This window comes from Myxozyma melibiosi, assembly GCF_037950935.1.
Source record: "Myxozyma melibiosi strain Phaff 52-87 chromosome Unknown BZA70scaffold_8, whole genome shotgun sequence".
Taxonomy (NCBI): Eukaryota; Fungi; Ascomycota; class Lipomycetes; order Lipomycetales; family Lipomycetaceae; genus Myxozyma; species Myxozyma melibiosi.
The window spans coordinates 423,458-438,117 of NW_027042922.1; the positions used below are offsets into that span (position 1 = coordinate 423,458).

General features: G+C 49.8%; 8 protein-coding genes across 8 annotated transcripts; 6 read left to right on the forward strand and 2 right to left on the reverse strand.

Annotated features, from left to right (window-relative positions):
• The first annotated feature begins 388 nt into the window (after nucleotides 1–388).
• Nucleotides 389–1,827, forward strand: BZA70DRAFT_192572 (uncharacterized protein). Its single transcript, XM_064910047.1, has 2 exons — nucleotides 389–693; nucleotides 846–1,827. The coding sequence occupies exons 1-2, from the start codon at nucleotides 525–527 to the stop codon at nucleotides 1,727–1,729; spliced, it is 1,053 nt and encodes a 350-aa protein (XP_064767461.1). The 5' UTR covers nucleotides 389–524; the 3' UTR covers nucleotides 1,730–1,827.
• An 851-nt stretch (nucleotides 1,828–2,678) lies between these two features.
• On the reverse strand, nucleotides 2,679–5,213 carry BZA70DRAFT_290400 (uncharacterized protein; the record flags this gene model as incomplete). The annotated part of the gene is made up of 3 exons (XM_064914204.1): nucleotides 2,679–3,943; nucleotides 4,004–4,800; nucleotides 4,888–5,213. 3 exons carry the CDS (start codon nucleotides 5,211–5,213, stop codon nucleotides 2,679–2,681), a joined length of 2,388 nt encoding a protein of 795 aa, XP_064767462.1.
• Nucleotides 5,214–5,417: 204 nt separating this feature from the next.
• On the forward strand, nucleotides 5,418–6,563 carry BZA70DRAFT_280755 (uncharacterized protein). The gene has a single exon (XM_064913018.1). It carries the CDS (start codon nucleotides 5,722–5,724, stop codon nucleotides 6,103–6,105), a length of 384 nt encoding a protein of 127 aa, XP_064767463.1. The 5' UTR covers nucleotides 5,418–5,721; the 3' UTR covers nucleotides 6,106–6,563.
• A 724-nt stretch (nucleotides 6,564–7,287) lies between these two features.
• Nucleotides 7,288–7,757, forward strand: BZA70DRAFT_192579 (dolichol phosphate-mannose biosynthesis regulatory protein). Its single transcript, XM_064910048.1, has 2 exons — nucleotides 7,288–7,460; nucleotides 7,519–7,757. The coding sequence occupies exons 1-2, from the start codon at nucleotides 7,392–7,394 to the stop codon at nucleotides 7,681–7,683; spliced, it is 234 nt and encodes a 77-aa protein (XP_064767464.1). The 5' UTR covers nucleotides 7,288–7,391; the 3' UTR covers nucleotides 7,684–7,757.
• Nucleotides 7,758–8,048: 291 nt separating this feature from the next.
• Nucleotides 8,049–10,280, forward strand: BZA70DRAFT_268270 (uncharacterized protein; the record flags this gene model as incomplete). The annotated part of the gene is made up of 4 exons (XM_064911151.1): nucleotides 8,049–8,328; nucleotides 8,402–9,702; nucleotides 9,829–9,846; nucleotides 10,155–10,280. 4 exons carry the CDS (start codon nucleotides 8,049–8,051, stop codon nucleotides 10,278–10,280), a joined length of 1,725 nt encoding a protein of 574 aa, XP_064767465.1.
• A 408-nt stretch (nucleotides 10,281–10,688) lies between these two features.
• BZA70DRAFT_290403 (major facilitator superfamily domain-containing protein) lies at nucleotides 10,689–12,357 on the forward strand (the record flags this gene model as incomplete). Its single annotated transcript, XM_064914205.1, has 2 exons — nucleotides 10,689–11,041; nucleotides 11,112–12,357. 2 exons carry the CDS (start codon nucleotides 10,689–10,691, stop codon nucleotides 12,355–12,357), a joined length of 1,599 nt encoding a protein of 532 aa, XP_064767466.1.
• An 82-nt stretch (nucleotides 12,358–12,439) lies between these two features.
• Nucleotides 12,440–13,060, reverse strand: BZA70DRAFT_268272 (uncharacterized protein; the record flags this gene model as incomplete). Its single annotated transcript, XM_064911152.1, has 1 exon — nucleotides 12,440–13,060. One exon carries the CDS (start codon nucleotides 13,058–13,060, stop codon nucleotides 12,440–12,442), a length of 621 nt encoding a protein of 206 aa, XP_064767467.1.
• Nucleotides 13,061–13,249: 189 nt separating this feature from the next.
• Nucleotides 13,250–14,214, forward strand: BZA70DRAFT_192723 (uncharacterized protein). The gene is made up of 2 exons (XM_064910050.1): nucleotides 13,250–13,680; nucleotides 13,736–14,214. The coding sequence occupies exons 1-2, from the start codon at nucleotides 13,438–13,440 to the stop codon at nucleotides 14,126–14,128; spliced, it is 636 nt and encodes a 211-aa protein (XP_064767468.1). The 5' UTR covers nucleotides 13,250–13,437; the 3' UTR covers nucleotides 14,129–14,214.
• Nucleotides 14,215–14,660: the final 446 nt, after the last annotated feature.

Genomic DNA, 14,660 nt, shown 5'->3' on the forward strand with positions numbered 1-14,660 from the left:
TGCTTCCTTCTCGACGCCTAAGCGGATCCGCCCGCCGCCAAACCCTAAACAGGCATTGAGCCCCGCGAAGCACAATCAACTGTCCTCGGGGCTAGTCTACTTTGGGAATAGCGTCATCTTGAATTCCTTTACACGAGAGGTATCGCTCGTCATGTCGCCTTCCTCAGGCCGCTGAGAGCGCTGCTGGTTCTCTGCGCCGGCCCTGCTCTTGCCCGTGTTGTAGAGCCGGCAGAAGCAGTAATGTAGATGAATAAAGACCAGACAGATATGTGATTGGCAGCAATGATATAATACCAGCGATAGTCGCTGCGTGGGATCAGCGCGAACAGCACGATTGCGCGCGACATAAAGTGCCACTTCGATCACCGAATAATTTTTTGGCTTCAAATCGCTGCCTCGCCCGTTCGTCGCCAGCCTTGCCCGGGCCTCCCCTAAATATTATTCCTGGTCCTCCTCTCGCCTGTCTCCCCATCCTCATTCCCCTTCTCCAGACCTACAACCACCTTCTACTCCTCTTCTTCATCATGGACAAGTCCCTCAAACGTCCGTTCGAGTTCGAGTCCGACTCCACCGACCGCATCTTCGACTTTGCCTTCTCTGAGTCGCCCTCTGCTCTCTCCACCCCTGAGCTCGACTACTCGCCTTCCTCCAAGCGCTTCCGTTCCGACTTCCCGACCTTTGACGACTCTCTCGGTATGTCCTTCTTTGTACTGTCTTGCATCTGTCCTGTAGTGTGTAGTTTGTCGCGCTCGCAGAGCCTGCCCTCGCAGCTCTCGTCCTGGCCTCAACCTGCTCCTTGGCGTATCGTACTCTATCACAGCATGCTAACAGCTTCACTTCACCAGACCCTGTCTCCTCTCCCGAAGACACCAGCGACTTGTTCAACCTCTTCACGCCCCCATTGTCTGCCACCAACAGCCTCGAGCTGCTCGAGTTCCCCTTTGACGCCCCCGTCATCACCTCTGACGTCGACTCCGCCGTCGCCATGTTTGGCAAGTCGACCGACGACGAAGGCATGACCGCTGACGACGAGGCCAAGTCTGTCCTGGCCGCGGCCCCTCTGTTCCCTCCCATGCAGGCCGCCTCGTTCCTTCCCGCGACCAGCTATCCTGCTGACGCCCCTGCCGCGGGCGAATGGCACGAGCATGCCGCCATTCCGCAGCCTGCCGTCGCCTCCCGGCCGTCCCCGTCGGCGTCTCCCGTCCTCCCCAAGCAGCATCGTCTGCACTCCTTCCACGGCCCCTCCCCTCTCTCTCACTCCTCCACCCCGTCTTCCTCCTCCGCTGCCGCTGCCGGCGCGTCTGCCAACGCCGACGCCCTGCTCGAGCAATACCTCGACGTCAACAACGTCATCGACAACACCATCGCGCTCTCCAACGCAAAGTTCTGGATCGACAGATACATGACCATCCCCATTTGCGGCTACCTCAACCGCGTCACCGCCGAGCGCGCGCTGCAATACGACACCCCCATGCCGGCTACCACCGTCGCCGGCATCTCAAAGCCCATCAAGCAGTCCTCCGCCAACCCCAAGATCCCCACCAGCAACGGTGCCGCGCAAGCCCAGATGAACAACAGCAACAGCAACTACCGACGACGGAACGTGTCTTCGCTGAAGCGCACTGCCTCCGCGCCGACTGTTTACGGGCTTAAGCGGAGGAGTTTCTTCATGGGAAAGGGAAAGGAAATGGTTGGCTTGGGTGTTATGGTTGGGGACATGCTCTTGTAGTGTGTTTTAATCTTCTTTTTTCATTTTTTGAGTGTTAATTCTGCTTTATGTTTTGTTTCTGCAAAGGTGTTGTGATTTCGGGATTTTTTTCTTTCAAAAACCTCCTCTCCTCTCTTCCCTTCTCTCTTCCCTTTCTTCCCTTTCTCTATCTCTTCTCTTTCACTCAGAGGACCTTCCGGGATTTTGCTTTATTTGATGATCTGGATGGCGAACAAAAAGTTCTCTTTTCTTTTATACTCTTTTTTTTTGATTGATAGCTTGGTTGGGTATATATATTCATGGATGGCATTTAATTCCTTTTCCTTTTCTCTCCTCTACTTTTTTTTTTCACTTTATGTTTTCTTTCTCGTTGGGTACAGGTATTTACAAAAGTTTCATGGGTATCATTCGGATCGGTCTCACAATCTCTTATATTTTCTTTATTCTTCGCTCTCTATAAAGAAATAATCTTGTCTCGAACTTGAGCTCCACCTTCACCTCTCTCCTCTTTCTTTCGTCGTCTTTGCGTTTATGTTTCGTTTCGTTTTGTTTATTTGTGTCATTTTGTCTTGCGAGTTTTTGATTACTAGTCTATGTGTGTGCGATGTGATGTTCAATGGCCCCGTAACCTCGGGCCATGATAATGAATATTGAACTCCCCTCTCATCTCATCTCATCTCCGCTACCTCCTTAATTAAAGCAATCAATTTACGTTTTATTCATTAAAAGCTAACAATATAAATAAGCCCACTGTAACGAGCCGGCTTTGGTCATTCGTGAGCTGTCTCACGCTAACCACGTTTATCCAGGTCTTGTAAATATATCCTGGCTCAATACTTTTCTCTCCTTTCCCTCCTTTCACACGCCGCAAGAAGACAGATAATAATACACGAAAAAGGAGGAGCAGCTGCAAAACAGAAAAAAAAACAGAACAGACGGTATCAACAGTCAACCCTCATCCAGCCACCAATCAGTTCTTTGCAGAAACATCATTTCCAGTTCCCTGCTTCTCCCACGCCGTCTTTGATCTCGTCGGGATCCCGCCGGAGTTGCTCGCGTTGTTGTTGTTCTTGCCGTTGTAGCCTAGTTGCCGCTTGTTCCCCTCGCCGACGTTATTCAGCGGTGACTTTGCTGCGGTGAGGTATGGTTTCTTGGTACCATTGCTGGCGTTGCTGTTGCTGTTGCTACCCCGTTCACCTGTTGGACTCTTCTTGTGCGCATTCTGCTGAGACCTGGACGATTGTCCTCTCTGCTGCTGCTGCTGCTGCTGCTGTAGCTGCCGCATCTGAGACGTCGGCGACGGCGGCCTCGGCGATCTAGAAGCAGTCGGCGAGTTCCGTCTCTGCTGCGTCACATACCGCGGCATCGCCAAATCATCAGCAGCAAACGGCGACGACGGCACACTCTGCGTATCGCGCACAGTAGTCGCCGTCATGATCGACGTCTGCGAATCGCTCACGCCGCCGCCCGACAACGGCCGCTCACTGTCATACGGAAGATCGCCGCCGGAGGCGCTGCGGAACGCGCGCATGCGCATCGCCGCTAGGTCGGATTTGTCCCATAGGCATTTGGCTTCGCTTGTCGCGCTCAGCAGATCTCGCTTGCTGCGATCGGCCGCGGCAACGATGACCGGGTGTTCTGCCTGCGCCATGACGATCTCAGGACTCAGCGCAGACTTCTCCGACGCCGCGCCTTCCTGTTTTGCCGCTGCGCGAGTGTCGACGCTGAGCTTCGGTCGAGCCGCTGATGAATGCTCGTCATCGGTCGGCAGACCGTCTTCATTCGAGCCCTCGGAGCCGTTGGAGAGCTCGATCGCGTAGTACTTTGCGTCGTCGGCCGGGTGTCCTGTCCTTCCGCGCTGTTGGGAGCCACCTTCTTCACTTCTCGGGACCATCTGAGGTCTCACTCGTTGCTCGTGGTTACAACTGTAAGCTTGCTGCTCTTGCTGCTGAAACATGTACTGGTTGTAGTGATTCATATGCTGCTGGTCCATCATATACGGGTTCGGAGGTGCCATCGCCTCCTGCCCGCCGGCATTCATAGCGACGTTGCGCGATGCCAGGTATGCGTTCCATTGATCGCGTCCCGCGGGGGTTCCCAGATTGAATTGCACGCCATCAACGGTCAGTATACACCGGTTTGCTTCGCTCATAGACGGTGGGCCGCGCATCGGGCCTGGTGCTTTGCCTGCTTCCTGCTCGTTGTGATAAAATCCATCGTCGGGGTATTGCGGAGCTATAATCACAACTATTAGTATCAGAAGCTTTCATAAAAAGGAAAGCAGAGACAGCATACGATTAAAGCTGGCAAGCTGCAAATCCTGCGACAGCTGATACACCCACTGCCACAACCTCCCAATAGCCTCTCTAAGCTTCTCAAGCTCGCGTCTGACATCGCCACCCCTGTTCAGCCGGCCTTGCAAGTTCCTAGAATCCGACTTTGCAGTCTGCGCGACCTCGAGAATTTTCTCCTTCAATAGCTCGATCTCGCGGTTATTTCCCTGGAGACCGGTTTGCAGCTGCCGGAGGAGTGCGTTCGAGAGCTCGGCGGTGGCAGCTGAACTGGCGAGAGCGATTGCGCGCACGTGTTCTTCATCAATCAGCACCGTCGGCGGTGAGGAAACAATCCGCGCGGTTGGGCGCATTGGAGGTGACATGTTTGGTGCGGCAGCCAACGAGTATGGAGCGCGAAGAGGGGTCTCGGGGGCAACCTTGACCGGGACCTCGGATGGTTCTTGGACAGAGTCCGCAGGTGCTTCGGGTGAAGCCGGCTTTTCTTCAGCTACCGGCTCCTCATTCGCAACAACGGTTGTAGTGGTATCAGATTCAGGAGCACTATTCACATCCGGCTCGCTAGTCCCAGCATCGTCGTTCATTCTTGCAGGCCCAAACAACTTATACCCCCGATTCGCAAACCAGCGCCAGACAAAAGGCGAAGCCCCAAGCGCTACAGAGCCCAAAACTCCAACCGCCATAATCTGAAGCATCACGCGGGTCTTGGAAAGTTCGTTCATGGGCTCGTGGGCTGTAGCACAGGAGTTGATTTGCTCGGGCGTCAGGGTTGGCGTGATCTCTCGCAAACGGGCTAGGCATCTTATAAATCATCCAAAGTCAGCTTATTTGCTCTTGATAAAGTAAAGATAAAGAGTGCAGTAAAAAAAATAGAAAAAGAAGACGAACTGCAGAATTTCAGAAGAGAAAGTGGAGGTGTCAATAGCCTTCAACCCAGCAAACACCTCCTCAGATAGCGCATCGCCAAACCCATTGATCTCCGCACCACTCAAAGCTCCCTCACCAACAGGAACCACAGCCGACGCAAGAGACTCGACCGCATACACATCTGCAGCAGGCTCTCTCCAGTTTAGAAAAAACAGGCCAAGCTGCGACGCGAAGAGCCAGCCCGTCAACGCAACCAGCGCTCCTGCCACCGCCGATCTGGTAAGCAGATGGGCTCTCAGAGTCCGCAGTAGCTCGCCTCTCTCGAGTTTGGAAAATGCAGGTGCCATGTGGGTTTGCTAAATCTTTCTCGTATTTCTTTTCTTGTGGGAAAGTATGGGGGAATGATGAATACGAGTGGAGATGCTGTGTGCGTGGAGGGTGGAGTTGGGAGAAGAGAGGTTGCAGTTGGGAGTTTTTGTTTTTGAAGCAGGCCAGGCCGAATTAAAATGACGCGCGCGCGCCGGTTGCCAGAGCAACCAGCCTGGAGAGGTCGTGTGCTCAACAGCAATAGTAGAAATATTCATTCATATTATCACCATCTTAATACATGCAATCTCATAAATAAACCGATAGGCAGCCAGCCTAAGAATCTGATCAAACAAAAAGAAAAAACTGTAATAGCAAAGAGGAAAAACTTACCAATGCACCACATATCAGCGTCACCAACTCGCAATCAAGCACTCACTTTCCAGCCCTTCATCTTCACATCTACCGACATATCTACACCGTCCGTATATACCAAAACTCCACCGTACCAACCCTTCTTTTGATTAGTTAATTAATTATCGTTCCAGCATGCCCAAAAAAAAGGCCGACCCTTTTTTCGTTTTCTGCTTCGCGGTAGCCATCACCAAAATTGACACTAACACCATGATAGTTCGCAATCAAGACAAAAACTCCAAACACCCAGCGTCAGTCAACAGGATCCTAGTTGATCTGACGCTTCAGGCACCCTATATCACAATATTATTTTCACCGTTTTGTTTTTTCGGATATCCTCGTCCAACCAAGCGTACACAGTCATTAGTAATTACACACACTAACACATATGCACCCCACCATAACGCCATAAACCGCCCGCCATCTCTCCGCCTCAGGCACATGCATTACCACTTTGTTGCCCGACTTCGTCCCCTTGCTTTTATTTTTCATAATAAAAACCTGGTAGTGTCTCGATAGACTTCTCTCACTCTATTCTGATCGGCGCAGGCTATGTGGTTCGCTGCAGACGCGCGCCTGGCAAACTACCTTTTTCGAAACAGAAGGTGCAGAATCAGCCAAGATAACAAAGACGATGTTGCGCTTCTGTCTATCTAACACTTCCCAGGTTCGCAAGTCTCCAGTATTTCTTTCACATAAAAGAACAGTCAAGGTGTTACCTTGATGGGTATCCCTAACACGACTGAAGAAAATCAAGATACTCTGAGTACCGTTCAGATCCTAGATCAAACCGTTGTGGTCAGCAAGTTGCAAATAAACTGTGAAGATTTCACACATACATAGTTCGAAAATCACGCAGCCAGATAGACTGTTGAAGCGGCACGTATCTGTAGCGTCGAGATGTGAGCGACGACACGATGCAAGATTATCGCTAGTGATTATGCCTTGCGCGGTGACCGATAGGGTAGTATATGTACTAGTAGAGTCGTTAGCAATCTCTTGCAGAGCGTTTCCGCCTGTTGAATAGACGTTCAGGTGCTGCTTTCTTAGTTAGATCAGATTCTCAAGTTGGCTGCCCGTCCATCCCTTCAACACCACACAACTACACCCTTGTACGATCTGTATTCAGACCGATCAAGCAATGACAACACCACAAGACAAGCCCAAAATCCAAGTGATCACGTCCAGAGAATCTTCCTATTCATGCTTTGTTTGCATAGACAGAGACACGACGTAGTCAAGAGGAAGTGGGCGCACGAGGACAGTTAAGTTCAAAGGACCAGCCCGGGATTGCGAATCGCAGTTCAGGACGCTGTGACCAGAGAGACCTTACCCCGCAGACTCCACTTTAGGGCCGCCTTTCTATGCTCCTGGTTCTCGATCTTTCTTGAAAATGTAGCGGTTGCGAGAACGGCCGATGCAAGAGGCCGATTTGTCGGAAGCAGACGCGCAACGGAATGTGCCTATTCCGAGAGCATGTCTGTTTATTGATAGTAGTCTCTTTTCGTCACTAGACAATTGCCTCACATGCATGCCTGCAAGGCGACCAGGTCACTCCTTAGTTTGCCGACAACAGCGCATATTACCCACTAAGTAATAGTCTGATCTGCAAACTGTTCCTCTGCTCCTGTCTTTAGAGACCTTGTAACCCAGTCGCCTTGCTCAAACAAGAAGAGAAGAAAGGTCCAGCAAGCTACATCTTTACTCTTGTAGACTCCAGGGTTAGGGTGGATATTGAGGAACTTCTCGAGCTTCCTGTAAGCCTGCTCTCTCAAGCACAAGGCTTTCAACCGAGCAAGCTGACAATGGGGTTCAGCGTGTTCTTCATTTCAACATTTGCATTTGTTTACTACACAGCATGGACGCTGCTTATGGTGCGTAACTTCTGCAGCCGCTCGCTCTACTAAAACAATCGGCTAACCTTCTTTCCAGCCCTTCGTCGACACGACGCATCCCATTCAGAACTTCTTCCCTTCGCGAGAATGGGCAATCAAGATCCCCGTCTTGATACTCTTGCTTATAATGGGTACATTGGGAAGCTTCCTTGGTGTTTCTATGATCAACTATGGCAAACGACGCGAGCTGCCGAGTACCTGAGTTATGTCGACGTTTAGCATCGTCTCACGACGCATAGAATTTTATCTGCATTTCAATGGTGTTACTGGTGTTTTTATTATCTACTTTGGGAGTCTTGTCAACATTTATCAATTATACAGTTATTCATATTGATTTTTCAACTGCGAGTCAAAAGCACTCTTCTACGTGAGTCCCGGCGTCGTAGCAAAGTCCTATAACCCAAAGTGAACGCGTCAGATCACGTGCATAACAGGCGGTATCAAAACAAGGACACTTCCTCCTACCAAACTCGCGTAGGATACTCCTTGTCCGCCAACGTCCTGAATCCTCCACCATTCAAAGATCGAACTCTCTGTGGATTTACTGGCTGTGGGAATCAGGACTGAATGATTGCACAGATGCAGGCCGCTGATGCGAATCTGATCCCATCTGATCCCACCTGTGTTGACAATGAGAATGACGCTGTGGAACTTCCCACCAGGCAGTCTGAGCTCGATTACAGATACTTCCCTGAGAGCCTGCCTGAAGATGAGACTTCCGATACTCCTAATGCTGTATTGTCTTCTTTTGTGAAAACAAGAAATTTGACTCCTGTCTTCATCGATCCTACTCTGGGCGATGATGACTATCCTGTTGGAGTCAGCAGTGAGGAGGCTGATCGTGCAGGTAGTAGCAATCCCGGAAGATCTGGCACTAATCATTGTTCTTTCGATCGATTTAAGCTAACATTATTTTAAAGAGGATGTCTCTGGCCTAGTTGAAGAAGAAAGTGGGTCTACAGAGCCTTCAAGTGTTATTACGCGTGAGATAACGTTGGCAGAATCGGTCGAGATCGAGAAGCGCAAATTTCAAGGTTTGAGGATGCACATGGATGCTCTGAGGAATAAAAATCTAACCCCAGCAGAGCAAGCCGACGGGGCCTCTAATTATATCGACCAGACTTCTGCAAGTACTAGTCACGAGGATTATCGAGGACCTTCTTCAAGTATCGACAGCTCAATAATCATGAATCCAGACATTTTCAGTGTTTCTGATTTGCGAGCAATGGCGGATGCTGATGAGACGGATCCTGTTCCAATTCGGCCTTCGGCTGAGTTGTATGAGCGACTTCTATTCCTGGACGATGATGAGGACGTGCAAGACAACGACCTACAGTTCATGCAAGGTTTCGAAGAGCACTATCCCACATTGCGGGAAGATTATGATGATGGAGAGGACTACTTTGATAGTAGCGAGAGCGAGTTTGAAGCGTTTCCTCCTCCACGCGTGCCTCGGTCAAGTGAGGAACAAGACCGCGATATGGATCCCGCAGCTTCTCAAGACTCTGTGCCTGAATTCAAGCCGTCTCTCTTGGCTGATCGCGAAAATGACCCCAAGAATGATCTTTCGGCGCATCTCTCGCACTCGCGCTCTGCAAGTGGCCGTCGAAAGTTCTCTAACAACTTGACCAATCAAGGGGAGATGCATGCAGTGCACCAACCTTCTGACAACGGCGACAAGCGTATGATTCGCCAAGATACCTCAGAGGCTGAATCTATCTTGCTGTCGCCAGCTGATTCAGATGACACTCAAGAGACAGAATCAGTTCCGCTAATAGTGAGAAAGCGGATTTTGAGTGCGGCAGAATCTACTGAGTCGCAAGTTTCCAGAGATATCGAAAACAGGTTTCCCGACGCGCCGCCGCCTTCGCTAAGTGGTGACACCCTGATTGCTAATAGATCATTGCTGTACAGCAGAGAGAACAGACAGAGGTCAATTGAGTCAAGAGGCAGAGAGCTCTATGAGCTGAGACATCGATCGCCAAAAAGACCAAAGACCTCAGAGAGTGTCAACAACCCAAAAAGAGCTGTCGCGCAGAATTCTAGTATAACGATAGATATTCGACGCGTTTCTGCTACGTGGAAAGAGCAACTCGCAGAAGCGAACATTGTCCGGATCCTGGACGCCATTACGGCGATTGTCGATGCCAGATCTGTAACGACAGCCAGGTCATTTTTCAGAGACAATGTCGATGTGCTTTCCTGTCTGTCTTGCTCGATAGTCAGTGTCGGGATATTGTTTGTGGTGATTTGCTCTTGGGTTGATGACTATGGCCGGGACGTCGTTGGATTGAGGACCAAGATATACGAGTAAAATGCAGATACGATTTTTATAACGGTATTACAGTTGCTTATTAATGATCTGGTATGTTTAGGTGTGCGAGCGATTCTGTGAGCTATCAAGAGACTGTATTCTGTCTGACCTCTTTGCACTTGCCCTCGACAATGAACTGGCTAGGAGTCACGAATGACAGCCAATATCTAATTCAATGTGCCTTAGTCGATCTATACTTCTGGGCCCTTGTCATCGGCTTTATTTCGATTGGAGTTTTCAGTATTGGCGCGTCTGTTATTTTGACGTCTATGAGTCTGGGAATGTATGGGATCCTGGTAGTCACAGAGCGGTCTGTTCGGTGGCTATTGCGTCTGACTGTGCGGCTTTTCATACGACAGATTGACGAAGCTAGCAAAATTCATGGAATGGTAGTTGGGACAGATAAGGAGCTTTGTGAGTTGGCCACTGCGCCTATTGATCGCGCTGTGTCAGCAGCGGCAGACGTGATGAAACTGGTTGACTAAGAGGATGTAGTGTCTATATGGGGAGATTGGGAGATTCTGAGACGATGTGATGTGCTGTAGTTTTCTTTGCTCTGGTAACGCTATGTATTAATAAAGCACATAATAACGAGACAGCTAGTAACCTGATAGTGACACCGCGCTCCAGTGTCATCAGGCGCAGGTATGTGTGTTGGAGACACGATGAGTAAATTTCAGATGACGCTTTGCGGGGTTAACCTGAGCCGCAGACGTTATTGTGCGGATAGGAAGCCAAAGCAGGTAATCCAAGTGTCTGGCATCTAAGAGTGTAAAGATCTCAGATTTTTAAATACGCGGGCAATGGCTCGCTGCCGTGTCTTTCTTTGTGATTTCAGTAGTATTTCTGCAGTTGTTGGTCAAACGATTGCATTTTGGATAAATTAGCGCGTCATGTCTGCGACGATCTTGGATGAGCCTTATACTTTGTCGCCATCAGAAATACATGATGCGGACTCGATCCAGCCCACCAGCTCGCCAGAAGGATCTGAACGAGGAGCGGGGCCAGTGCAGACAGTTGGCGGGATCAATTCGCTGACCTACTCGTCTGGATGGCAGCGCGATGATAGCGCCAGGGCTCAAAAGACATACGACGATGGTATGAATGTGGAAGGTCAGATTTATGAAGAGATCGAGCTGGCGGACCTTCATGGGACGGTGGCGGAGAATGCACCGCCTGGGGAATACGCGGGTGAGGATCAGACTACGAGGGCGCAGGAGCAGAGAGAGAAGATTGCGATTAACGCGTATGTATTCTTGTGTATGAGAGCTTACTTGGGGGTATCGTGAGTGTGCTAACGAGCTCGTATATTGTAGCTTTCCCAAAAACAAATACCGTATTCTGAGCTCAGCCATCGTCATCTTTGCTTTAGGACTTAACGACGGAGTCATCGGAGCACTAGTTCCGTACATGGAGAGCTACTACGGGATCAACTACTCGATTGTGTCGCTCGTCTGGCTTGCCAACTCGCTAGGCTTCATCACAATCGCAATTTCAGGACAGTACATCTACACCCGAGTTGGCCGCGCGGTAATGATCGCCGCAGGGCCTTTGTTTCTGACGACTATGTATGCGGTCGTGGGACCGGCTCCGGTTTACCCCGTCGTGGCTACGTTCTTCTTCTTTGGTGGTGTAGGAATGGCTCTTATTCTCGCGCAGGTCAATGTCTTTTTATCGTACCTGGAGCATACCGAGCAGCTGTACGGATTTGTTCATGGAGCATATGGAATTGGTGCGACTGTGAGTCCGCTTATTGCGACAGCTATGGCGTCGTCTGGGATCAAATGGTCTTACTTTTATTTCATATTGATGGCCTACAATCTTTCTGTATCGGCACTATGTGGGTGGTCATTCAAAGGATGCGATAGAGATATTGGAACTAGTCATTTCATTCTCAAGAACCGAAATGCCAATATACCAAATCCCTCTGCAATTCAGTCTTCGTACCCTGTCACGTCTGATACTAGACACGAGCGATCCGTTTACCACGACGCATTGCACGACAAAGTCTCTTGGATCGCGACCTTCTTCATTTTCTTCTATCAAGGAGCTGAGACAACGATCGGAGGATGGATCGTGTCTTTTATGATTGAAACTCGCAATGGCGATGCATCCAAAGTTGGATATGTATCGGCTGGATATTGGGCAGGCATTGCCATAGGACGTCTCGTTCTCAACCAAGTCCTGTCAAAGATACTCAAACCCCGTACCGCAATTTACGTGCTTCTTGGGCTCGTTATAGCGTTCGATCTCATGGCCTGGCTGATCCCAAACATCATCGGCGGCGCTGTGGCAGTCGCCATCGTGGGCCTCTTCGTCGGCCCTATCTTCCCTTCGGCCATAACCACAATCAACGACCTTCTTCCGCGGAAGACGCAGTCGTTCACGCTCACGCTCACGACAGCCTTCGGATCGACGGGAGCAGCAATCTGGCCTTTTGTTGCTGGCCTGTTGTCCGAGTCGCATGGCATATGGATCGTCCATCCGCTTGCGATCTCGCTGTTTGGCAGCATGCTCGTGCTCTGGTATTTCCTACCGGCTCAGGCCAATAAACGTGACTGAGAGAACTCAACTTGAATATGAATGATATGTTTGTACAATATCCACTCTTGTAGTTAATTCCAACCCAGAGCAAGTACCATGATTAGCAATAAGGTGACCGCTTGACGACTTCCCGCTGTCTTATCAACTTTCTGAAGATATCGCGAGTCTCATCAATAAGAACGGTATCGCAAGCCCAAATAAAAGAGGCGACCAACTCCAAATCTCTCGCGCAGAAGCAAACTGTGCTGCAATCGTCGCATTCGCGAGCTTCACTCCCCTCGTCGTCTGCGGAAAGACCCAGACGACCGATGACATTGATCCATGTGCCTTTTTGCGTACATGCATGGTCGAAGCGAGAGTCGAGGACCACGTTCTCGAGAGATACAATAATACGGTAGCGCTGTTGGACTCTCTTGTCGTCCGCGTGCAGCAGATCAACAGCACTGTATTTCTCCTCTTCGGCACTATCCATCAGGCGGAGATCATCGTAGTCTTCCAACATCAAAATAGCGTTAGCCGGATCATAGTCTGCAACTTGGCCCAGCACTCGGAAACGTCTGAGTCCGTCGTTTCTATGGCGTACTGCAAGTGGATCTTGGGACTCTGCGAGCGATTGTCCTCTCCGATTAGTGTACAGGGTGACGAGTAGCGGAACTGTCGTAATCAGAGATGCAACCGTAAACTCTCCAATATCAGATTGCGAGGAAGGTAAAGTATCCATAGGATGTTCATCACCGCATTGCAGTTGAAAACACAAAAGTATGCTAATAGTCTGTTTGTTTACTATGTTCCATCCCAACCATTTGTGCGACGCTATGATGAGATCTTTGTGGTCACATGACTTCCGCCATAAGCGAAAACAATCAAACCTCCCAGTTGTACGCGACGCGCTTCTCTCCCTGCCTGCTTCACACTCAGCCTGCCACTCCTGCTGCTTGTTGCCCGATATTCCAGCTTTGTCGCACTCTCTTTATAATAAAACGTTCTTTTTTCTAAATTTGGCCGCTTGCATCTTTTTGCAGTAGTATTCATCTCTGACGCGTCGTTTCCTACCTCGGCTGGTTATGTCTGATTGAGTCCAAAGTCAATCTTGAATCAATGGCCTCAACCGATTTGAATATTGCAGCTTTTGGTCCGGTGTCTACCTTTGGAATGACGAATGAGGGAGAGCAATATCATTGTTCTAGGTGCCGTAAACTCCACAGTGCAGAAAGCTTTGGGGTAACGTTGAAAGGGACGCGTCGAAGCACCTGTCGGAAATATGAACGGAAGCGAGATATGGCTGAGACCTATGACAGCTGGTCGGAGTTCTTAGAATCTACGCACGACTGGAACCAGAAGGTATGAATCTGCTATATTTCCATGTCATTTATTTCTACGCTGACAGAAAAACCAGGAGAACTTTGAACGGATAGAGATCGAGAAATGCTTTCTGATTGCAGACCTGCCAGTCACTTTCATAAGGTCTCCACTTCCTGCCATTGGGGACGAGGTGCCGAACAAGGAGCTTGTGAATGAAATTCTCAAGGCAGCCAGGCTTCTTCTGACAGCTCTCTGGGAAGAAGGTGGCTACCGGTATACCTACCACAGAGCCAGTCCAAGCCAGCGAAAAGTCACCTTTTATTACTATTGCTGTCAGGATGAAGGCAAATACGGTTCTAAGAAAAATCAAATTCAGAGCGCAGAGAGACGGGACGGGGAGGAAAGAACAGAGGGGAGGAAAGAACAGAGGCGAGACAGATGGAACGTTTCGAGTGCCATAGCGCACTGTCTCTCCATATTGATTTAGAGCAGCAGACAGTTGGTTTGAAGCTGAAACATCTGCATCATAAGGCCCATGAAAATACCGAACTCACGCCAGCGGTGAAGGATTTTGTAATGCAGCGGATCTTTTCGGCAACAGCAGACGATATTTATAAAGAGCTGATGAAAGTCGAAGATACGGTCGCCGGCGCTAAGCATGTCAGACAGAGGCAAGTCTATCACCTTTGGAGTAAAGGAAACAAGGCTGCAAAGGCTAGCGAGTCCGTTCCCGACAAAGGAGAAGCTAGTCCTAACGAGTCCGTTCTTGACAACGGAGAAGCCGACAATGGAGAAGCAAATGCTCACGAATCCGTTCTCGACGACGGAGAATCAGAAGCTAACGAGTCCTTTCTCAATGACGGAGAAGCAAATGCTCTCGAATCCGCTCTCGACAACGGAGAAGCAACTGCTAACGAGTCCGTTCTCGACAACGACAACGGGGAAAGCGATAAAGAGGGTTCCGTCGCTAACGTGTCCGACGGAGAAAGCGATAGTCAAGATGAAGGCGATGACGATAG

What these genes read in the sequence shown, in the direction of transcription:
- BZA70DRAFT_192572 (XM_064910047.1), top strand. Translation starts at nt 525, where the DNA reads ATGGACAAGTCCCTCAAACGTCCGTTCGAGTTCGAGTCCGACTCCACC. An exon ending in GACCTTTGACGACTCTCTCG is followed by an intron (nt 694 to 845) that starts GTATGTCCTTCT and finishes TCACTTCACCAG; the next exon opens with ACCCTGTCTCCTCTCCCGAA.
- BZA70DRAFT_280755 (XM_064913018.1), top strand. Translation starts at nt 5,722, where the DNA reads ATGCCCAAAAAAAAGGCCGACCCTTTTTTCGTTTTCTGCTTCGCGGTA.
- BZA70DRAFT_192579 (XM_064910048.1), top strand. Translation starts at nt 7,392, where the DNA reads ATGGGGTTCAGCGTGTTCTTCATTTCAACATTTGCATTTGTTTACTAC. An exon ending in CAGCATGGACGCTGCTTATG is followed by an intron (nt 7,461 to 7,518) that starts GTGCGTAACTTC and finishes CCTTCTTTCCAG; the next exon opens with CCCTTCGTCGACACGACGCA.
- BZA70DRAFT_192723 (XM_064910050.1), top strand. Translation starts at nt 13,438, where the DNA reads ATGGCCTCAACCGATTTGAATATTGCAGCTTTTGGTCCGGTGTCTACC. An exon ending in CGCACGACTGGAACCAGAAG is followed by an intron (nt 13,681 to 13,735) that starts GTATGAATCTGC and finishes CAGAAAAACCAG; the next exon opens with GAGAACTTTGAACGGATAGA.